Source organism: Sceloporus occidentalis, unplaced genomic scaffold (genome assembly GCF_023333645.1).
Source record: "Sceloporus occidentalis isolate IW3139 unplaced genomic scaffold, rSceOcc1.0.p SCAF_1, whole genome shotgun sequence".
NCBI classification, from domain to species: domain Eukaryota; kingdom Metazoa; phylum Chordata; class Lepidosauria; order Squamata; family Phrynosomatidae; genus Sceloporus; species Sceloporus occidentalis.
In genome coordinates, this window is record NW_028316981.1 from 46,617,823 (window position 1) to 46,643,140 (window position 25,318).

The 25,318-nt window shown below is 40.3% G+C and overlaps 1 protein-coding gene across 3 annotated transcripts in view; it reads left to right on the forward strand.

Moving 5' to 3' along the window:
• Window positions 1-25,318, forward strand: part of GRM7 (glutamate metabotropic receptor 7) — a 576,789-nt gene that overhangs the window by 377,999 nt on the left and 173,472 nt on the right. For all 3 annotated transcript variants that reach the window (XM_089520203.1, XM_089520213.1, XM_089520222.1), the window contains exons 6-7: window positions 57-257; window positions 4,761-4,900. In XM_089520203.1, the coding sequence (XP_089376329.1) occupies window positions 57-257; window positions 4,761-4,900 (341 nt within the window). The remainder of the gene's footprint in view (window positions 1-56; window positions 258-4,760; window positions 4,901-25,318) is intronic.

A 25,318-nucleotide genomic window follows, 5' to 3' on the forward strand; every position in this document is an offset into this window, starting at 1 on the left:
TGTTCATCAGCATCCTTCTTGTCTGTTTGTGTCTGTCTGTTTCCTTAAATATGTAGGACAGGAGAGAATTGGAAAAGACTCCCATTATGAGCAGGAGGGGAGAGTTCAGTTTGTGATTGATGCTGTTTATGCCATGGCTCATGCCCTTCACCAAATGAACAAGGATCTCTGCAATGATTACTCTGGTGTCTGCCCGGAGATGGAACATGCAGGGGGCAAGAAGCTGCTGAAATACATCCGCAATGTTAACTTCAACGGTGAGAGAATACTCATTCATTCATTCCTAAGGCATGGTTTTAGTTAATGCTCCTGAAAAATTATTTAACTGCCCTAACTGTGCTTAGCTTTGTCAAAGGGAAAGGCTTGTTTGGTTGCAGGAAACATGTAGATTGGGGCTAGTTATTCTGGTGATAGCTAACAAGGGTTATTCAGATGATAGCTAGCAAGCACAGGGGGAAAGGGCCACACCTGTGGATGTCCATGGAAATTATTCTTCCAGCAATCAGTCAGAAGCAACTCTCCATATCATTCACTTATATGTTTAATAAAGACATGAGGAAGGGTCCAGGACAGTTCTTGAGTATACAAATGTTCACACCTTGGCCTGAGACTGCTACTCCTACTCTTATCTTGGTCATAATGCACTTGTAATTCTATTGGTTGGAGAAGAGGAGGAAAAACAATGAGAGCAAAATCTTGATGATGATATTTATTTATTTCTTACCTGCCTCTTGATTAAGGCAGGAAATAACAATAGACCAATAAGTATGCATCAGTTATGAACACAGCATCAGTTAAAACATACATTGATTTAAAACAAACAAGACACACACATATTAAAAAAAAATATGGCGCGTTACAGACTGCCCCTTTCCCCAATGAATCAGGGCCTCAGCTGCCACAATGGCAGCCCTGAGGCCCTGATCTGCTGCTTTTCCAAGCTGTGGGAAGTGTCAAAAGGCTGCTTCTCACGGCCTGGAAAGGGGTGTCCTTGGGGCTTCAAGCCCCAAGTACACCCCAACAGCGGCAGGGAAAAGAGAAAGGGGCCACTCAGCCCCTTTCTCTTTTGTGTCACTGGTGCAGCTGTGTAAAGGCTACGCCAGTGACACAAATGAAGGAAGGAGCTCTGTTTCGGAGCTCCTTCTTGCGCTGTGGAAAGGGCGCCAGGACGTCACGTCTGCGCCACCCCGTTTGGAGGCGGCACAGTTGTGACGTCCTAATGGCGGCACCCATGTAGAATGGGCACCACCATTTTGTACATACTGTTAACGTACTCTGAAAGAGACGCCCCCGGGCAACCCTAATACGTACACAGTACTTACTAAAAGGCCCTTCTGGAGAGGGCCTATGTTTGAAAGTCATAGTTTAAATTCATTTTAACGTCATCTGGATAGGACCACCAGAAGTCTTCAATGCTGTTTTAAATTTGGACAACGTATTCAGCTGTTGGATCTCTTCTGGTAGGTTGTGTTGAACAGTGTACACACAGATAGGCAAAGCACATGGTCGGTATAAGGTGGAAGTGCACTCTGGCCATGATTGAGCTGGTACTATGGCAACCGCCTGTCCCACTCCTGAAGTGAACTGCTGCCTGCAGTCCCAAGCTGCTGGCCAGGAGTCAGTTTTTGAGTTGGCATTGGATTGCTTCTGGCAGTGTGGGAGCAACTTCTAGCCATGTGAGGGGGGCATGTGTCATTTGAACACCACACCCCTAAAGTGGCTAGAAGCCACTTTATTTGGCCCATGTGTTTCAGGACTTAGTCATTGGCCTTTGAGCTATCTCATAAAGCCACACAGGGGTCTGACTGGGCAGCTCCTGCTCAGCCAGGTGTATTTGTGCTTATGCTATTTGCTCATGTCCTGTGACACTCATCTGATGCGCCACATTCCTCCCTTACTATCTATCATGGAAGACCACTTATTTTCCCACAAACCTCTCTTCTTCCTCCTTTCTTTCTCACAACCCCCATGTCTGCCCAATGGGCATTTAAGTTTTTATAAGATCAGTGGCCATGGGACTATGAATCCCATTCCTGGTTGAAGTTAAGAGGTTTAAAAATCCAGATGTGGGAGAAACAACAGAGTCATCTATCCATATAAAGAATATTTCAAATTTTGTAAGTCTTCAAATGAAACATATGTACTGTTCTTTAAAACACGTTATCTGATGTTATCTATGGAGAATGAACATACCTAATTCATCATAAAGAACTCTGTTTCACTTTGTGGGTTTTTTGGTAAACTAAGGCCTGTTACAGACTGCCAAAATAAAGCTGCTTTGGGTCTCTTTGGAGGTATGCTATTTAAATGATGCATGGGTCCTAAGAGTCCGGAGGTCGCGCCAAAGCCACACTCCATTCCTAAGCACTGGAGTGCAGCTTTGGTGCAGCTTCTGGATTCTTAGGATGCATGCATCATTTAAACAGCATACCTCCAAAGAGACCCGAAGCAGCTTTATTTTGGCAGTCTGTAACAGGCCTAAGATACAGATGCCTTGTAAATGTCAGAATTTCTACCATGTTTAGCTGTTGTTCAGGATGTTTCAGCCATCACATTGTGCAAAGAAATGAAACTTTTGACCATCCACATATTTTGGTATGGCAACTTTCATCATTTCTCGCCACTGGCTATGTTGGCTAGAGCTGATGAGAGCTGCAGACCAGCAACTTCTGGTGGGGCTGCCTATTCCCTGTCTGTAATCTACTGATTGGTGTCATATGGCCTAGATGATGATACTGTGCTGTTTCTATTTTACCACCACAAGGGTATAGAGCTTTGAGACAGAGGGAAAGGGGGTCATAGGAATGTCTCACACTAGCCAATTTTATCTCAGCAACACTGATTTTGAAGGCATGAATTCAGTATAATAGTGGGTGTGGCATTTGGTAGTAGATGCACCTAGACACCTGAAGATTAGCAGGACTAAACATACCTTGCAATCTTCAAGCTACTGTTGCAAACAGGGTAATAGACACATAAAGTGACCTCAACAATGTGTTTGGAAAATATATTAAAACATAAATAAATCTTAATGATCTTTTATAAAAGGAGCTTCAGTGGACCAACAATCCATGACTTTTTAAACAATGGTTAAGGTTATAAGATGATCTAAGATGAACTGACTGTACGTTATAGAAGGCTGCATGGTGACTTAGTTGTGTGATTGCCCCATCAAGCATCCATTGCTATTCTCTTCATCACTTATTCACCAGAATGCTATGTGGGTGATCACAAAATTGCTTCCAATGAAAATTGCTTCTCTATTGGAAGAGAAAAGAAGTTCACTTCCTTGGAAGCCGCTTTAATACTTTGGATCATATTTTCATCCCAAAAGCATTTTGACAAAATCCATGGATAAAGACTTCTGAACAAAATGTAGCAGTTACAGGACAAGAACAAAGATCTTTGGGTAACATGGGTCAAGCCACCAATTTCTAGATAAAATAAGCATAGTTTAAACAAGCAGTAACAGGAAGTGTTACATATTGTGCCTATACTCCTCCATATTTGAAACTCTATCCCATTAGGATGGCACAGCTCTATATAGAGTAGGGTGGATAAGCAGATAGTTCTGTATTTCTGTCTATGCAACAATAAATAAACTATCCCAATTTTTGCCTTTCATTGTTTAATATGCATGCATTTGATGCAGAGACACTGGAATCTTAGAGTCTAATGTGAAGTAGATAACTTTGGAAGGTGCAGAGACCAGTTTTCAGCCCCAAGATCCTCTGTGAGCTATACGCACTGCCACCAAATGAACAAACCCACAAAATTAGTCAGAAAGCCTGTATTTAGTTTGTATAATTGGATTTTTTTATACAGTGGGTCCTTGGTATCTGTTGGGGTTTGGTTCCAGGACCCCCCTTGGATAACAAATTCCATGGATGCTCAAGTCCCATTAAAGATAATGGCATAGTAAAATGGTATTCCTTATATAGAATGGAAAATCAAGGTTTGCTATTTGGAATATATACTCTTTTATTTTTGAATATTTTCAAGCTATGGATGCTTTAATCTGTGGATAAAAATTCCATGGATAAGGAGGGTTGACTGTATATATATTCAGCACTGCTGGGGTAGAAGACTATAACCTACAAGGTGAATCAGCACTCCTAAAAGCTTCTACGAATGGCAATTCACCCTTTTTGCTAGGATGGTGCTGGGTAATTTAGGGGCCCTGCAATTGATAATTGACATTACTACACATTACTCACCACCCATCTAAAGGAAGACAAATACAAGTGTTGACTGAGAACAGCTTTCTAAGCATATTGCTTTCTGGAGTAAGAAAATATTCTGGAAGAGGAAGCTGTTTTTGAATATTTGTCTCCTGTCAAGATTTACTGGTCTGAGTTCAAAGCAGATGGAGAGTTTTCTGTGGAGAAAAACAATAATTTAGAAGTTTCATTTGCAGCACTGATAATATCTGAAGAATCTTGTTATGTGGTAGAATGGTGCTATCCCATATATTATGTTTTTGCACGACTTAGAATGGAGACAAGACTGCTAATAGGCTTCTATTTTTAATTTCTTTTTCACCCAGCATGCAGTGGTGGAGGTCATGGCAATTAATCAAAAAATGACAGAGGAGAAGGCTGTTGTTAGGTGCCCATTTAAAATGGGATGATGATAGAGGTTTGCTCTCTGAATTGTAATTCCAGCCTAGTAGCTCTTCAACCACCGACGAGTGAAAAAAACAAATCTTAAAAAGTATTGGCCTTTCCTCCTCTTTTCTTCTGCTCCACTTCCTTCCTCAGGCAGTGCTGGAACTCCAGTGATGTTTAATAAGAATGGTGATGCACCAGGACGTTATGACATCTTTCAGTACCAAACAACAAATACCACCACCCCAGGCTACCGTTTGATTGGCCAGTGGACAGATGATCTTCAGCTCAATGTAAGTCAACCCCCCCCCCCCCATACACATGAACACTTGAGCCTGTTCTGTTAAGTAGCATAATATTTACTGCTGAAAAGCTATTGATCCTCCTATTTTTTGTAACATTCTCTCTTGAAAGGCTGCAAACAATCTTAATTATATCATCTGTCATACCACGTATTACCATTGTCATCTTAGAAGTTGGATACAATTAAATATAGATGGGTCTTCTTCCAAATACTATGGCTAGCTGATCCTTGAGACTTAATCTCTGATAACTTGCTGCAGAATCCAAAGTTTCCTGTGTCAGCTTGAATACTAACCCATTTGTTATAGCACCATATGTGGACTAAATGTTGTGACATAAAAAAGTGAAATAATGAAGTGAGATAAAGTCTAAAAATATGCTCTCACACAATACTCACTTTCAAGAAGATGAAGGAAGGGTCCTTTAATTCTAGCTATAGCCATGACTGCTATAGTTAGTTATAGGCTACTTGTGTAGTTTGTCTTCCAGATTTGACTTTTGTAAGGTCTGCTATTTGAACAGCTTGTTAATGTGTTGGGGAGATGAACAATATAGACAGAAGTCTTTCTTAGGAATGTGCAAGTCAGCAAAGTTCCAGCTTCTACTTCATCATTTGTTACAACTTGGGTGAAAATTGGATTCTATAGGTTCCATTTTTTCAGCATGAATATTTAATAGGTATTTATTCTACACAATTTTTATTGTTGTGACATGAATTGGATCACAAGTGTGTAAATGTTTGGATGTCTATTTTCACATTTTATACAGATTTGTGTATGAGCAAAGTCAGAAAAATTAGGAAAAGTCTCTTGCAAAATGAACAAAAAGGAATTTCCCCCTGTTTATATCCATTATACACAGGTAACTTTGTAGCTACAGACTGAATGGGGGGAAATGCAGTCACTGACAATCATGCTGGTAAATATAATGTAAAAGTCACTTTGATATTTACATTCTGTTAGACCAGCGTTACTCAACATTTGGTTCTCCAGATTTTCTGGACTTCAGATCCCATCTATCATAGCCAATGTTCAGAAATTCTGGGAACCAAAGTCCCAAATATCTGGGACTGATTTACCTTTCACTGTTTCTTTCTGTTAACTACCATGCAAATGATGCATTGTCCAAGGGAATCTTTGCATTCAGACAACATGCTTTAAGTACATTTGATTTATTACTGAGTCAACTGAAAATATATCTACATTGTTGAAAATCAAAAGGACAGAGTGGGTTTGTCCTAGTTATTTTCAACTTATTATGATTCATGCAGGAACAGTACATTTCAAGTAACCCCCAGGAATTCCCAAGACAAAGGAGGTTGTCAGAGGAACCACACAGATAGTGTTAGGCTTTAGCACATGTAATCAAAAATGTCAAGCATGGAGACAGGGTGGGTCATATCATATCTTAGATATAGCTAGCTGACAATAAATGTTGCCTGGAATCTGCTCTGAATATCTGAATATCGTTGAGCTGATACAGAGAGGTTATTTGGATGTTGGGACCATTCACACTACATAATTATACTATGATGATTTCACTTTAACTGCCATGGCTACATCCTATGGAATAAAGAAAAGAAGAAAGAAAAAGAGAATAGATGGTGTCAAAAAAGAACTTATGGCCAATGGATATTTCTAGCCCAGAACTAACTTGGTTCTCTTCTGGAAATATTTCTCACCCCAACCCCTATTGGCTATTCAAAAAAATGGGGAGAGTGAAGGTGGAACACTTTCTGCTATGCTACCACTGTGGAACAAAAGTGCCTGTACACAATTTTTATCACAGTAAACTCAAGCAGCAATCCCCATGCGCCTTTACGAGGAATAAGCCCTGAGAGTACAGTGGGCTTCACTTGTTCATCAGTTTCAAAGACTAGCCTGTAAATTTCTTTATGATTAATATGGAATTAAATTCTGTACTCCCTTGGATTTATATTTTGATTCTATGAACAAAAAAACCTGGTTGTACTTGGAAATCGTAAGTGTCTTATCTGGAAATATTGACAAGCATTCCATACACATCCTTCTCAGGTGAAATGTTATTTCTCTAGAAAATTTTTGAAGAGAACCTCCCCATTCCTGCTCCTTGTTACAGAAGAGAAAATGGCTCCTCCCTAATACACAATGATTCAGTACTACTTTCAGTTTCCTGGTTACTCCGTGTAGTAAATGTAAGTCTGTTTGCATCAGATTGTCTCCGTGTTTAAACCTAGATTGTAGAATGAAAAACCTGTCCAGCTGTTCAGCCATTCATGGAATTTATAATGATTCACATACAAGCAACATTGTTCAAATATCGTATCAAATTTGGCTAAACAACAACAAAATATTTGTTTGAAATCTGATCTGAATCTCCCTGAACTGGTATTGAGAAGACAAATGGATATTATATAAGTTAATTCAAAAAAAGAAAATGAGAACAGCAGGTGTTAGGGTGTATGTAGGGCAGTCACCCTTTGGTGTTAATATTATCCTTGTTCAATTCACTGTGACTGCTGTAGAATATTGTCTTTGAGGAGGAAGAGTTGTGCAGAATTAGTCTACCAATATGTTGTCTTAGCTGTCAGATTGAAATTCAAGGCAGAGCATTGTGTCAAGATGCACCGGTTTCTTAATATAGAACCACACAGATTGTGAAATGACTCTTCTGTACTGATTCCTATCCCAGCAGGAATTCAGTTGAGATGAGGATACAGAGCAAGTGAATGTGTGGGTGAGAATGTTTTTACATGTGCAAATGAATGGAAATCAGCAATCCCAATATTATTGAAAATAATAATAACAACACATTAAAAATATTAGTGAATGTTTATAGATGAAAATGCTAGGGATTTCTCACTGAAAGAGTAGATTTATTGTTGAAGGCACACAACAATAATAATCTGAATGAGTTTTTGAAGGAAAGTAAAAGGTACCTCCCTTATTTAATATGAATGGTACACATGCACATGCACACACACATAATGTATGTATGACACTCAGAAACATTCATTTGGCTGTTTCCAGTAAAAAATTAAAACAAAAAATGCAAATGAAAATCATAAACTATACCATGATACATTTTTACACTGCATTTAGAACACTTTGCTCTCATGCCACATTGTGGGTAATATGACCCTAACTGTATTGCTGTCATGGCCACCACAAGGAAAGGCTCAATCTCTTGCATAGGATTAAGCCTTATAATTCTATCTGAGCTTTTACATTTCTCCAGTTGTGTTGTGATCATCAGCATTCCCATCATAAAGAAGTGCGTTTTAGGGATCAAGATTATATCTGCAAAAGGTGATATCTGGTATAGGTATATTGATCTATCTCTTCAGTGTATTCTCAGGATACCTAGGAAGGTAACATATCAACTTGGATAATGGAGAGCTATTCCAGATATAATTCCTTGTAACAATTTTAAGCACACGCAATGGTTAATTACAAAGCAGTAGCATCACTTACCTAACTTGTGTCTATAAATAAAACGTATTATTATTATTATTATATTTTTGTGTCTATATTTTTCTACCATATGTCAATCATCTACTTATTTACCTCCTCCCTTCTTAGCCTAATGTATGCATCCACTGGGGGACAAAACAGAGGTAAAACAGAATAAGCAGCTACAGTTCCCCCCTCCACTTTGCTAACTATGGGGCAAAACAGATGGGCCATTTGCAGCGGCTTCTCAGAAGCTTGGGGGTGTGTCTTTTAGACAATGCACACTCCCAAGCCAGCAGTAAGCCACTGTGAAGCTGCCTGCCTGACCACAAGGTGGGTAGCTTTGCAAAGCTCCGGCAGCACAGTGTTTATATGCCACACACCATAGGGGTTCTGGAAAACCATGGTGAAAGTGGAAAAGCTGGCTCTTTGCCCACTCAAAAAGGAGTGGCTTTCTGCCACTTTCCGCTGCTTTTTGAGCTGGAAAAAAGCCTGATCAGGGTCACAGCATGTGGTTGCCATGGCCCTAATCCAGCAATCAAAGGTGCGGCCTCAAGCCGCCCATTTAAGACCATCTGTTTTGGCCCTATGTAATGGGGACAGGAAAGATTTGGAGCGGAATCATAGTGTGGACAGCAGGTTAGCTTTAATTAAGCTTCATATTCACATTGAAAAATACTCATCCATTAAAGCAATGGTCACTGTTTTTCAATATAAAATGTGGGTGAAGTTGTGCCCAATCCATATTGGGACCATGGTGGAGGGGAGAGTTAAAAGTCTGGATTGCCTCTCCCTTTTCCTGACGCTTTGCAATCATTCTAGAATAACACAGGGAAAAAATGCCCTGGCTGTCTCTTTAAAGTACTATCTGTTTCAGCCTTAAAGTGGGTTATTGCCTACAAATGCCTTTCCTGATTAAGCTATTAGTGTTAGTATTGTTAGGCAACAATCAAATCTTCGTTGAGCTTGCCTTACAGGATATGTTAGGGTTATCTAGAAATTACTTTGGGGATGGAATAATAGATTAAAGGATTAACCAAAATACAGTGAATCTGATAACTGAATAAATAATAGAGGATATCATCCCTAATGATATTAGTCATAGTACAGCAAATGAAGGTAACAATTTAGCTTGAATACTTAACACAAGAACATCGCTTATAATTGAGGAAACCTTTCTGTAGACAGTCAAGCAGGCCTTGCCAGAATTAAGAGATTGTTTTGCTTCCAGAACAGAAATTGGATGATTTGACATAAATACTGTCACTGATACATGCCACTGAAACATCCCCAAATCTGCTCCAAACCCACATTTCTGTCCTGCTCAGCCTGCCTGCTGTATGGCAATTTTTGAGGTTCTGTGAGGGGGAGAAAACAAAACTCTTAGAAGAATCCCTGTGTTAATGTAAGCTTCTGAATCATGTGGATATATGGAAACTTAATTAATGATTCAAAAGACTCTCCTCTGTGGCTGCGCCTACACAGTAGAACTTCCTTCCTGTGGAGGCTATGGCGGGATACACACCGCCATATAGAACGTATTGTATACGTACTAGGGTTAGGAAGGGGCGGTGCTTCCGCACCCCCCTAACCCTAGTACGTATACAATACGTACAAGATGGTGGCGCCCCTTCCACATGGGCGCCACCATCTTTACGTACTGGACGCATAGCATCCAGACGTGTCGCGGCGCCTATGATGTCGCGAATGCGCCAGCGGCGCTTCGCGACGTCATCAGTGCGCCGCAAGAAGAAGCTCCGAAATGGAGCTTCTTTTTTGCTCCGCGCGGGAGCCGCGCAGTTTGGCTGCTGCAGCTCCCGCATGGAGCAAATGGCGCCGGCGGGGAAGCGCCGCAAAGCGGCGGTTTGTATCCTGCCTATGTTGGTTTTCTGCTTGTTCTCCTTTCTTGTTATAGCCTATAAAAGCCATATGCCGCTCAGAGCCAGACTATCTGTAAAATTGTATCTTCCTATACTTTTCAACATTTCACAGATGAAAACTGAGACACGTGTGGCCAAAACTCAGAGTATAGTCAAGATGGCAAAAGTCATTAATAAAGAAGAGGAGATAAGTCACGATAGACTGCAGCAGTTTGCTCTTGTCTGAGTCTCTGGTAAAGAAAGGGATTCTGACCTTTCCTGTCTATACCTTCCTACTGAATTGTGTATAAACTACTTTTGCGCTTTCAACTTAGTTTGCAGTAACTAAGCTGAGGACAAAGGAAGAAAGTTTGAGGAAGAGAGAAAAACTGGGACAGTTTAAAAGCAACTGAAAAATTGGAGGACAAATGATTAATTGAGTCTGTCCCTGCCAAATTGAGAATGTTGGAGGATATAATGAATTTGGCCAAACTCTAAGATCTTTAGTGGAGGCATTTGTTATTTTACTCATGGAATAAAGAGAACAGACACAAAACTATGGGTTAAAACAGGGCCATTTATTGCCCTATTTATTAAGTTCTTAACAGAACTGTAACTTGTATCATAAGCAAAACAAATGTGGGAGACAGGGAAAGCTGCATACCTGTGTCTTACCTCAGACTAGCTCTGCAGCTTATAAAGGTCGATAACACTTGGGCCCTCAACAACAGTCCATAAATTGGGTTGCCATTGGACAGCCTGCATCAGAAAGTCCAGGAAAAAGTCCCCCTTCACAATCTGCAAAGATTAAAGTCAGGGTATATCTTCAAACCAGACCCAAGGTCCATTTCTTTCATCCACCCAGCAGGTCGCAAGGCCCGTAGGGATGTTTCGAGAAATTTTCCTAACACTCAGTAGGGTGTCCAAGGTGCTTGCCAAAATCAAATTCCAAGAATTTATGCAAAATATTATTAAATGAATCCAATTAGAATTAAACATATTTTAAGCCAGATCAATATTATGACACCACCTGAGCCAATTCCCCATGTGCCACTGGTAACAGGATAGTAGGTGAAAAACCCATGGAAAAGGGAAAAAAATCCTACCCGGCCCTTAAGTGGCCAAGCGGCCTTCATACTGTTCCAGGGTGGGTGGGTGGGTTGCAAAATTAATTCAGAATGAGGCTATCTGGGGGTGATGTACAATCCATCATAGGCCACGCCCCCAGAAGCCCAAATGCCATGGCAACACTGCCATGGCATGATTTAAACTCTGGTCTCTCACCAATGAGAGGCCAGCCAACAGCCAATCCCAGCTCCACAACCTCTGGTGTGGAGGGGGTGGGATTGCTATTATGTCAGTCCCACCACCTTCATAAGCATGTTGGGGGAGAATTCAGTTATAGTGGGAGAAGGCAAATAGTGCAGGGATCCAGCTGTGGGAGAGAGAAAACTTTACACAGGCAGCTAGGAAGGAGAACCCATTGTTTTCAATGTCTGTACACTTATGCACAGAGCATGGGAAATAAGGAAGATGAACTTGAACTCCTAACCCAACAAAGTAAATACAATATAATAGGCATCACTGAAACCTGGTGGGATGAGTCCTATGATCTGAATGTAGTAATAGAGAGGTATAATCTTTTTAAGAGAAATAGGCCAAATAGGAAAGCAGGAGGATTAGCTTTATGTGTCGGGGATGTCTACATCTGTGAAGAGATCCAGGATTTAAATCCTGGAAGCCAGATGGAAAGCATCTGGATAAAAATTAAAGGGGAGGGAAACAACAGGGATGTTACTATGGGAGTCTACTACAGACCCCTGCCCCCCAGTCAGATGGAGGAATTGGATGATGCCTTTCTAGAACAGATGACTACACACTCAGAAAGGAGAGATGTAGTAGTGATGGGTGATTTCAATTATCCTGATATTTGTTGGAAATTAAACTCAGCCAAAGCATTAAGGCCTAGCAAATTCCTGACTTGCCTGGAAGACAATTTCATTGTCCAAACAGTGGAAGAGGCAACAAGGGGAGCAGCCATTTTAGATCTGATCGTAACCAACAGGGATGACCTGGTTAATGAGGTGCAAGTGGTGAGATCTTTAGGTGTTCTCTTGGAGATAGTTTATTCTCTAAGAGCTCACATCAATTTTCTACTGAATGTGGTGAATTCTTTGGAGGTTTTGAAACAGAGGCTGGATGGCCATCTGTCGGGGATGCTTTGATTGTGATTTCCTGCATGGCAGGGGGTTGAACTGGATGGCCCTTGTGGTCTCTTCTAACTCTATGATTCTATGATTTTATGAATTCAAGAAAGGGCATTCTCCAGGGCTGCTCTCAGTCTTTCCTACTTGGCAGCTCTCTCCTTGTGCTCCTTTTGTTCTCAAGTGAAGACCTTTGCATGCCAGCAGGTGTTTGGGAACTGATTGTTTTTATATAATGGATTTTCTGTTTTAATGCTCTACTGTTATTAATCTATTTTTTTAAATTAATGTTTTATGCAGCCTTCATTCTATAGACAGTTTAATATTACAGTGAGTTCTTGGCATCCTTTGAAGTGTGGTTCCAGGACTCCTGTGGATATCAAAATCCATGGATGCTAAACTCCCATTAAATACAGCAGAGTAGTAAAATGATGCCCCTTTTATAAAAATGGCAAAATCAAGGTTTACTTTTTGGAATTTATATGTTCTGGAATATTTTCAAGCTATAAATGGTTGAATCCATGGATGAATAATCTGTGGATACAGAGGGCTTACTGAATTTCAATTTTAACTTTATGTTCATGTTTGGCTATAACTAGTTTTATTTTTAGTTGAGGGGGGTGGGTTGGGATATAAGAGTAGTTCATTTCCTATGTGCAACAGGTTGTTGTAATTGTTGTGTGCCTTCAAGTCATTTCCAACTTATGACAACCCTAAGACAAACCTATCATAGGGTTTTCTAGAGCTGATTGTGTGTGACGTGCCCAAGATCATCTAGTGGGTTTCCATGGTCAAGGGGAGAACCCTGATCTCTACAGTGATAGTCAAATGCTCAAACCACTATTCCACAGTGACTCTCATGTAACATATTACCATAAGTTTATGAATAGGAACTGTATTACTTGGGATAGTAGTTTTATTGTTCTGTTTGATTACCTTAACCATCTTTTTGGAGCTCTAGTGGCACAGTGGTTAAAACCCTCTACTTCAGCCACTCACTCACAAACCACAAGGTTCTGAGTTCAATACCAGCCAGGGTCTCAGACTCGACTTAGGCTTCCATCCTTCCATAGGTCACTAAAATGAGTAACCAGCTTGTTGGGGCAATTAGCTTACAATTTGTAAAACACTTATGGAGTGCTTATTTGTAATGATAAGCAGTATAGAAATGTACTTGCTATTGCTTTTTTAAATTTCCTTTTTAGGATATATGTGTAAAATATCAATATATGATTTCACACAGATCCTACAGCAAATGAGGAGTAATTTGATGGGGTTTATGTTTCAACAGAAAGTAGAAAGGGAATAAGAGAAATCTTGGTTGATCTCCACATTGGAAGGATAGTTTCCATTTCTAAGTGCCTAACTATGAAAAGCATCAGCATATCTACTGTAGCAGAGTTGCTTCAAAATAAAATAAAATTAAAATATTACTTCATGAAACTGCCAATCTGTCATGTCTGTGCAAATAGCTTGCACTTGATCACTTGTATTTATTTGTATAAAAACTAATCTGCTTAAGTGTTGTAAACATGTCAGTTACTGGGCAGGATACAAAAATGCTATTTTAAGCTAATCAAAGGGCTAGTTTATATCTAAGGCCCTTGCCATCTTCCTTCCTCAAACATGAAGTCTCTATCAAATATTATGACAGCTATTTGAAAAGCCCCATAGCTTTAAAAGTGGTGTGACATGTTACACTACACTGCTTAAGAATTACAGCTCCAAAGCCTCACTGGGTATGTGATAATAGATGGGTTGTACTTTGGATCCCACACTGAATCTGGGAAGTCACATTATGAATAACAGACAGATACACAGAGTCATTAAAAGTCTAACCTTCATGAGGAAAAATGTTCCTTTGTACCTGACATATTTTTCAAGATAGCAGAATAACAGATAATGAGAAACAATTAATGTACTCAGTGACATTTTCTTTTCACAGTGTTTAAGAAAGCAGATGACAATTTTGCTGAATGTTTTACGGCTGCTTTGTTAATTTTTTCATCTTCCTAGGCAGCATCTACACTGCAGAATTAATGCAATTGATACTGCTTTAACTGTCATTTCTCAGTGCTATGAACTTCTGGAATTTGTAGTTTTGTGAGATACTTGGCTTTCTCTGTCAGAGAGCTCTGGCACCACAACAATAAATCCCAGGATGCCATAAAATGGAGCCATGAGAGTTAAAACAGTGTCAAACCTCATTTATTATTCAGTGTGGAAACAGCCCTGTTCTTTGGGAGGGGAACAATTGTGAATTGCTATAATTTGTATAGCTTATGTAAAATAGTGTTGTGTAAGTATATGGATAGTGAACTGATTAATATTGCAGTTAACCTAGACTAGAGACCTGGTGACACACAGGCTCCTCCTATTGCTATTCTTAACCATTACTGCCTCTCTTAAGAATATGACATCTATACTTGCCCTCTACAGCTGAGTACTGTTTACTGTCATCCTCTCCTATAGTCTGGAGACAGGAGAACTTTGCAAATGCCAAATATCAGTGGATTGCATTCTATTTTCAGCAGAAAATAATTGATAAATGTTTACAGAATGCTGACATATAGACTGTGAGGGCTTTTCGTAGTGTTTTACTGCTTCGTTTTGTGGAATATCAGCAAGAGTCTACAAATAGGAATGCATTTACTCAAATTTAGAGAGAAATAAAGATAAAGTTGAACCATAGGAGAGAGTGGCAATACAGAGTATGTTTTCCTACTGCAGGATTAATTTAAGTAATCCTCTAAAACTGAAATTAAGGAAGAATACCTAAGCAAAAATCTGTTCATCCCCAGCAGGAATCAATGGCACTGAAATGGTAAACTGCATTGCTGTCAGACAATAAATAGGAAGTTGGTTGTGTGAGAATAAATTACATTTCAGGATACTTTTAAGTAACCTACTGGCATGTGCGTGACTTATTGAAGCATAAAACTGTTTCATATTTCACTTCTCTACTGCAATAAAATAAGAATTCTGAATCCAGTGAAAGTGTCACTATTGACTTCAGCGGAGTTGGGTTGATCCCAGTTAAATGAAAAGTGATAAAACTACAGACATTCCTGACAGTCCCAATCCTAATCCCAATCCTTATGGTTAGCTTTCACTTTCAAAAAGAAGTGAGGGCAGCAATATTGAGTGGCTGCAGATTTAGCTAGAGAGAGATAGAAAAAGGAAATTCAAATCTATAACGCCAGATCATTAGAGAAATAATTGGTGTAGTATGAATTTTGCGTTCTCCTCGGGTGAACAGTGCAATTACTGTAAATACTACTTATGCCTAGGAGTTTTGTAGGGGAGTAAAGATGCCAAGATTGCAAAAAGCAGCACTTTAAAAATGGATCTTACGGAGAGCATAACAAAAGTATATACACAACAGCCATATCGGGGGGGGGGGGGGGGATTACTCCAGAATTCATTGTGTCTGGAGTAAATATTAAAAAGCTGTTGGTATCCTTAACAAATATTATATGATGAAACTTACTATACATATAGACTGAATTATATAAATATTTATTAAGCCTGAGAAGGTTGATTAAGATTTTATCACTGAACATTTTTGCTGTTTTTCAAGGGGGAAAGTAGACAAGGGGAGGAATCATCCTCAGTTTTCCAGTCTGACAGTTAGGCTTCAGTGTACTAATGACTGAGTTTGTGGGCCAAATTGCCATTGAAAGAGTGGAATTGTCATTTGGTGAGTGGATTGGTTAATGAAATAAAAAAGCCAGAGTTCACCTATGTGAAAGGGCTAGTGCTGAAGGTCCCTAAAAATGAAAATCATCTGCAGATATAGGATAGACTCATGTACAAGAAAGGAGCAAACCAGAATCACTTGTATGAAAAGATGGAAGAACAGTAATAGGGAAATAAAGAAGCAATGCTAAGATTATGGCCATGAATTCGGTTGTTTTAGAGGTGTTCTTGATGAAGCATCATGAAAACAAAGAAAGCTAGAAGTCCAAGGATGAACAAGATTCTCTAATAAGGACCACATTGCTGTGTTTGATTACAGATAAAAAATAACTAAGAAGGCATTTCAAGGGGAGCTATACTGGCCATATAGAAAAATACAACACATAGAGGCAACTCCCTTTCTTCACCGTGTGAAGACTAGGGACAAAAGTAAATAAAAGACAGGTTATAAAATTTGGACTCCATTAACAACAGAAAAATAACCTCCCTTGAGATTCTGCTGTCCCTGTCCTGTGAGAATCTAGCTGCTCCTTTCTTAGGCAGATAATATTGAAAAGATGGTAGAGATGGGATGACATAAAAGTTAAGCATTTTCATGGACCAGCATACTACCCAGAAAATATCTGATCTTTCTTTCAGTTTTGGAAGCTAAGCAAGTTTGGGCCTGGTTAGCACTTGGCTCGGAGACCACTGGGGAATAACTGGTATCCACAAGTGGATTTTGAAAATAATCCTTCCTGAAATACTGTTGAGGCCTTACAGCCTGTCAGAGTTGACAATACAGGACTAAATGACTCAATGGACATAGTACAAGGCAACATCTTATATTTCACTTCAATGTAATCACTTGACGTTCATTGCATTCATCTCACCAAAAGGAATTTAAAAACTTTGAATTTAGATTCTCTATTGCTGTTATGCAAACATTTCATGGGAGCCACTCAAGGCCCAGCAGATGGTGCTGCTGGAAGAAGGGTACCATGTTAATTTTCACTGATTTCCCTTTCTTCTATCAGGCTCCAATTGCATCTCATGAAGTTCCAAACATTATAGGACAGACTTTAAAGGGCCAGAGGACCTTCAAGGAGATTGAAGAAAATTGTCTTTTTCCTTCTGTCAGAGACAGCATCATATTAGTGAAGACTCACTCATGGGAATTTGCAACTGAACTTTGTGTCTTTCACAGTCTTTTGAATTATCTAAGTTTTGCATGTAACAGTTAGTTCCTTTCCTTTGGCTTCTACATTTTTGATTTACTTGGTTCTTCTGACATGATTAGGCCAGATCTGATGTTGCTGATTGACTGGATTATGAGCAACATTGGATGAATGAATCTAAAAGAAACAGATGGTTTCACAGAAAACACAGCTATTCAGTGTGGTGTGGATGGCCCTACCATTCAGCTGGGCAAAGTAGTCAGTCCAGTGATAGAGGGATAAATCAAGAGGAATCCATGCCAGAATGGTGCACTAAGGGACTCTACAGACCACCCCTAAGGGGCAGGGGGATGCTGCCACTTTCCTGGCCAGATCAAAGCCACAGCAACCTCACGCTGCAGCCCCATTCTGGCCTTTGGAGGGTGCAAAAGGGTGCTGCAAAAAACATCATTTGGACATAGCACCGGAGGCGCACCATGAGGCCGTGCACCATCTGGCCATGCAGCATCATGGCATCCTGGGGGCAGAGTCAGGGTGTATGTCTTCAGGACGCTGCACTCCAACTCCGCCCACAGGCCAGCCTTTTGGGATGGTCCGTATAGGGCCTTTATTTTACAAAGTTGAAAATCAGCACACATTCCCAGGGTTTAGATAGAAAGGAAAGATAGAATTGGGTATCACAAGCATATTAATGACACAGAAGCCTTTAACTGAAGTTTACCTTCTTCCAGAGGCTGCATGGAAATGCTGAATAGGGAACAAGCTTGAGCTTTGTGGATCCCCCATAGGCCAATTTCCATGGTATCCAGCTGTAGTAATCCAGCTGCTCCACCCTTCAAGATAGTCTGAAGCCAGTGAAAAATGGTGTGTCCAAGTCCCACCCCAAAGAAGCAGCCCAGACACTTTAACTGGATTCAGATACAATGATGAAGGGTATCAAGGATCATTAGAGATCCAAGAACACACTCCTGTCCACTTTTCAGGATAGATGATCCACCAAGTTGACCATGGTTGTCTCTGTTCTTCAACCAGTTCTGATGCCAGAATGAAATTTTCCTAAGTTCTGTGACATCACTGGGAGGTGCAGTGATGTGAACAACACCGGGTGAAACCCCAGAGGGGGGTGTCTCTGGGTGGGGTAGTACACCCCGTGGAGGAGATGAGTGGCTGCCTTTCAGCCATTGCCATGCAGGACTCAGAAGGTTAGGGGGGGGAAGGAGGCAACACAGTTTCTGTTCCCCATGTGGCAATGACTCTGCAGCAATGAAGCCTGGTGATGCCATGTCTTGCCTGTGCGGCATCAACTTCCTGTGACACAGCACCCTTCAAACTGCTTGCTCAACATTTTACCTATGTCCCATATTGCTGTACCAAATACTTTTTCCTCTGGATGCATTCTTCCTGACATTTGTTACCTGGCCTGGTCAGACTCTGTTCTAATTTACAGTTGCTGTCCTTGTACTGTTTTATATCTGGTCTCTTGTTGTGCCAGCTTATTGAACTTGGGACACTGAGCATTGTAGTTCAGCTACAGCAGGGGTAGGCAACCTGCGGCCCACGGGCCGGATGCGGCCCGGCGAGGCCTTGGGACCAGCCCCAGCCTGGTCCTGCCGCTGATTGCCACCGGGGCCTTTGGGGGCAATTGTCTATAGAAGCCTCAGAAACATGCATTTATATTAACATTTTTTAAAAAAATCAGCAATTTTTTTTGCGTGTCCTCCATTTTTTTAAAAAAAGTGTCTTCCATTTGAAAATTTTGTCCTACATTTGTCCTGGTTTATTTATATATTTAATTTTTTAAAAAATTATATAATTATTTATTTTTTGGCTTCGGCCCCCCAGTTGTCTGAGGGACAGCAACCCGGCCCCCGGCTCAAAAAGATTGCCTACCCCTGAGCTACAGGGTGGGACACTAGGAAGCGTCTAGCATACTTGTGGTGATTCTCACCTGACTAAGGCCCTATATAGACAGGCCAAAATAAAGCTGCTTCGAGTCACTTTGGAGGTATGGTGTTTAAATGATACATGCGTCCTAAGAGTCCAGAAGTTGCACCAAAGCCACGCTCCAGTCCTAAGGACTGGAGTGCAGCTTTGGTGCAGCTTCCAGACTCTTAGGACGCATGCATCATTGAAACACCTTACCTCCAAAGTGACTCGAAGCAGCTTTATTTTGGCCTGTCTGTATAGGGCCTAAGCACCTTTCTGCTTCTTTAGGCTGTGTACACTGAAAAGTAACTATTACGACTGGACTATCATGAGAGAAGGTTTTCAAACAGCATCCAAATGGGAACAGATCTCAGTGATCTTTGTGATGATATTCCTCAATTTCCTTTTTTTTTTTTTTATAACTGTGATAGATGGAACTGACAGAAGCCAGTAGTCCATGAGAGTTTTGTTTAGTAGGCATTTGTTAGTGAGCAAACAAGCCTTGCCATTCCAACAACACTGGGACTGTTGATTTTATACTATATCCCTACTGGACCTAGCATGGTGTCAATTGCATCATTCTCTACATTATGCCCTTTGGGTTAACTTTTGTCATAACCACGAACTTCTTGTTTTTGCCTTGTGACTGTGGCTACAGAGGCCCAAAGCCTCTTCAGGCTTGACATAAAGACCAAATGCCATGATAGCAAAACAAACTTCCAACACACCAATATCTGACACTGACAGAGGCGGGATACAAACCGCCGCCGGTTAGTCCGCGGGGGAGCCGGAGCCTCCACACGGCGCGGCTCCCGTGCAGACTGAAAAAGAAGCTCCAAAATGGAGCTTCTTTTACAGTCGCGTTTGTGATGTAGCGAGGCGCCAGGGGCGCACTCGCTACGTCACAAAGGACGCGACACGTCTGGACGCTATGCGTCCAGTGCGTAAAGATGGCGGCGCCCATGTGGAAGGGGCGCCGCCATCTTGTACGTATAGGATACGTACTAGGGTTAGGGGGGTGCGGAAGCACCGCCCCTTCCTAACCCTAGTACGTATAATATACGTACTATATGGCGGTTTGTATCCCGCCAGTGTTTGAAAAGATGGCAATGGAAATAGAACACTTTCATGTAGCCTTGAATTTCATTTTCCACATGAAAAAAGGCTCCTTAAGAAATTTGTCACTTTTTTTCAGACTGCTTGGATTTTACTAGCCTTTCATGAGATACCGATACATGAGTCAGTTCTCGAACTGTTGAAATATTATTCCTAGCTATTATGCAGCTAGACAGAAAAGTGTAACATTGTTATAAGATGGGCTATTTGTGGCATCAAAGAACATGTTAAAATTTATCAGGTGGCTATCACCCACTGAACTCTGCTTTCATCTTTTTTAGTAAGTCTTTTTTTAAAAAAAAAATATCATAGGGCATAAATAGTCTTAAGTAAAATCAAGATAACAGAATATTTGAGAAAACATGCATTTCTAAGATACAAAAAATTAAATGTGTTTCAGGAAGTTAAAACAAAACATGCACATATGAAAAGGAGAGCCTTTTTGTGTTCAACCAAAGATTTACCTTGTCCAATATCTTGTTCTCCATGATGACCAGCAAGTCTATGAGCAGAACTGAGCTAAACCTTCTCAGAAAACATTTTCCAATAAAAATTTCTTTGGCCTGTTACAGACTGCCAAAATAAAGCTGCTTCGGGTCTCTTTGGAGGTATGCTATTTAAATGATGCATGGGTCCTAAGAGTCTGGAGGTCGTGCCAAAGCCACACTCCATTCCTAAGCACCGGAGTGCAGCTTTTGGTGCAGCTTTCGGACTCTTAGGATGCATGCATCATTTAAATAGCATACCTCCAAAGAGACCCGAAGCAGCTTTATTTTGGCAGTCTGTAACAGGCCTTTGATTTTCTTTTTCTCATCCCTTCCCTTCTTCTCAAAACATAGGACTCTTTGCAGGATACTACCTGAATATTCTCTGCTTTCTTCACAGAGATAGCCAGGCCAAGGCATTATGGATGATAGAAAACATTTGCCAGACTGACGGGACAGTTGTTGCTGCTGCTGCTTGCAGTAACATGAAAAAAAGTAATAGACAGTGAGAAATTAAATAAACTGTATTATTTTTCTCTGTTAGCAATCAGTTCTGTCCCCGAGAAACTGTTAGAGAATTTCACATTTTCATTGAGAACATTGTAATTCCCTCCAATTTATTTCCCCCCTAGGCACATTGGACAATTTTGCAAGATTATTTGTACATACACTGCCTATCAAAAGCCTTCAAGTCGGGTATGGATATAATAGTTTTCTTTCCCCATTGCTACTGCAAATACTTCCTCTCAACCTGCAGGTTCCCACTAACCAAAATTCTGGCACTTTCTTTCAAAGCTGTATACCATGTAACATTCTCATTATCATTCAGTTCATGTGACATGGTCATTTCATAGAATCACAGAGCTGGAAGAGACCACAAGGGCCATCCAGTCCAACCCCTTGCCATGCAGGAAATCTCAATCAAAGCATCCCTGACAGATGGCCATCCAACCTCTGTTTAAAGACTTCCAAGGAGGGAGACTCCACCACTTTCTGAGGGAGTTTGTTCCACCCTGACTGTCAGGAAGTTCTTCCTAATGTTGAGATGGAATTTCTTTTCCTGTAGCTTGCATCCATTGTTCCGGGTACTTGTCTCTGGAGCTGCAGAAAACAAGCTTGCTCCCTCCTCAATATGACATCCCTTTAAGTATTTCAACAGGTCTGTTATATCACTGCTTAACCTTCTCTTCTCCAGGCTGAACAGCCCCAGCTCCCTAAGTCGTTCCTCATAGGGCATGGTTTCCAGACCCTTCACCATTTTAGTTGCCCTCCTTTGGACATGTTCCAGTTTCTCAACATCCTTTTTGAATAGTGGTGCCCAGAACTGGACACAATATTCCAGGTGGGGCCTGACTAAATCAGAATATAGTGGAACTATTACTTCCCTTGATCTAGACACTATACGTCTATTGATTCAGCCTGAAACCACATTGGGCTTTGTAGCTGCCGCATCGCACTGTAGACTCATGTTCAACTTGTGGTCTACTTGGACTCCCAGATCGCTTTCACATGTAGTCTCATTCAGGGATCTGAGAGTCCAAGTAGACCACAAGTTGAACATGAGTCAACAGGATTCTATTCTGCATCTAGAATTCTATTCTCCATCTAAAGTAAGAAAAGTGGTAACCAGAGAGACAGAGAGGGAGAAGGAGAGAGGGGGGTCTTTCTCAGAGTTATTGTTCCCTTAGTACAAATGTATCTCCAGAGACAGCTGCTGGTGTCAATATATTGTTTTGTCACCAGGGGGAAATCTGTGCTCTCTGAGCCCTTAAAAAATGTTTTTTGCATTCATGCATTTATAGTTCAATTTTATTTGTGTATTCTATCATTATTTTCATAAACCGTCTTGGAGGCTCTGCTGATGGGCAGGAATATATAAATAAATACATATTTGAATGCTGGATTCACTGATCAAAAGCCAGTGATAAATTACCCTCCATGAATTTGTCTAATCCTAAAAAAGAATTAATAAGAGAACAAAAGAGATAATGCAGCCACCAAAACCTTTATGCATCTTAACTTTATCGCTTTAGATGTCTAAGACCACAAAACATAAAAACAAGTCAATGGATAACCTAAGTATTCAAGAAGAGCTCCCAATGGGCACTGAAAACAATTTAAGGTCAATACTTGAATCTGGAGTGCTTTGAACACTGTCTTCAGAAGAGTGTGAAGGAATACCTTGCAAACAATTCTTATGTCAACTGAGAGTCTGTACTGCTTCAATATTATTCATCTTCTCTACACTAAAATTTGTGGAACAATCTTGATGAGCTCAATTCATTATTTTTGTCAGAAAACACACTCCTACAAGACCCTTGCTTCCATTTGTAATACTTGAAAGCAACACGGTTTCCCACCTCTTTCTTTTCCTTCAGTGCCTGATAAGGGAGTAGATGTATTGCCAATTAAAAGTGGGATTGTCCATTTTGAAAGTCATGCTGAGAAACGCGAAGGAAAATATATACCAACAAGTGACCAGATTATGTAATGTTTTCCGACCATTCCTTAAACATCTTGTTGAATATAAGACCTACCAGTGATGATGACAAAAGCTTGTGCCAGTAGAACAGTTTGTAGATAAAAGCTGCAAACTCATAGAATCAAAGAATTGTAGAGTTGGAAGAGTCCACAAGGGCCATTCAGTCCAACCTCTTGCCATGCAGGAAATCACAATCAAGGCATCCCGGACAGATGGCCATCCAGCCTCTACTTAAAGACTTCCAAGGAAGGAGACCCCACCATGCTCCATCCTGGAGCTTGCATCCATTGTTCCGTGTTCTAGTCTCTGGAGCAGCAGAAAACAAGCTTGCTCCAGCCCCAGTGTGACACCATTTCAAATACTTAAAGAGGGCTATCATATCACACTTAAGCATCTCTTCTCCAGGCTCAGAATTGGAAGTTTTATTTTCAGCCACTAATATCACATGCTTGCAGAATCATAGTTAATATCTTATTACCATCAGTAGGCTGAATTATTAAAAGTTTCTTGCAACAGCATGGAGTGAGCAGTAGGGAAGTATGGTAATCTTATAAAGAGGAGAATCTGATCCCCAAGAGATGTCAAATGAGCCACTTAAAACAGCATGAGAGTGTTCAGGGCTCAGGAGGGTAAGGTCAGATCATAGTGCCACTTACTCTTGTTAAACCAGATTAACCTTAGTTTTCAACCTCAGCTACTTTCCTTCCTTCTTTTTTACTCTGATGCCCGAATGTGATTAGCAATGCCTTTCTTGCACCTGAAAGAGAAGATCAAAGTGATTAGTGTCTTCCCCCCTTACTGACCTACATCTCTTTTAAAAAATAAATATAGTTAGAGAACTGATTCAGAAAAATGGTATGCTCTCTAAGATCATCTGCACAATCTTCATCTTGCATGTGATAAGGCTGTCACATGATGGATTTAGCTGCACATATTAGCATTTTTGGAGAATTTCTCTCTCATAAACAACCCCTTAAGCAAACCTGAGAGAAGAAAACAAATTTGAGATTTTGATTGAAAACATTCTGTAATTAAGCATGGAAACATGAGTAAGATTGTTGGTAAAGTTGAAGGCTTTCATGGCCGGCATCCATAGTTTTTTGTAGTTTTTTGGGCTATGTGGCCATGTTCTAGCAGAGTTTCTTCCTGACATTTCACCAGCATCTGTGGCTGGCATCTTCAGAGAATGCTTTGCCTGGAAAAATTGGGTGTATATATACTGTGTGAGCCTGGGAATCAACACAGAACAATACACAGGCAAATCACTCCTGCATTCCCAGGCTCACACAGAATATATACACCCAATTTTTCCAGGCAAAGCATTCTCTGAAGATGCCAGCCACAGATGCTGGTGAAAAATCAGAAAGAAACTCTGCTAGAACATGGCCACATAGCCCCAAAAACTATAAAAAAGTAAAACTGTTGTTATTACATGCCCAGAGGCTACAAACTGTTCCTCCAAATAATAGTAAAGGAAGTGAGAAGCCTAGCTTTGATATCATTGCATACCTCTGAATTTCATCTATCAGGTTGAACAACTATTTTTTTCTTCTCAAATAGAAACTGATATTAATTTTATGTACATATTCTTCTGGGATATATATTTTACCTATTGACTAGGTTATTATTGGGAATATTTTTAATGTTAAGGATTTATAACCTTCCAGCTTTTGAAAACAAACACATGGTTTTCTGTGAATTTTATTTCTCCCTACACGCAACAAGCCTAGCAAATGTGCAGATTTCCAAAACAATCAATCCCAGGAGGCACAGATGTCATACCTTTTCTACTATGATTTGTAAGGAAAGTATACAAGTGAAATGTATTTCTATCCCCATATAGAAACTATAGAATTTTGTGTCAAGCATGATAATCCAAGAAAACTAACCAAGTTCTTGAAAAGTAAATTTTAAAAATAATGCTAAAATGGAAACATTATTATATTCAGAGCCTTGGGCTCAAAGAAGCATGGGAAGTCAAGGAAATATGCAAGTGCTGTACATAGATATGTACATATCTGAAAATGGTACATGACTGTAATTAACAAA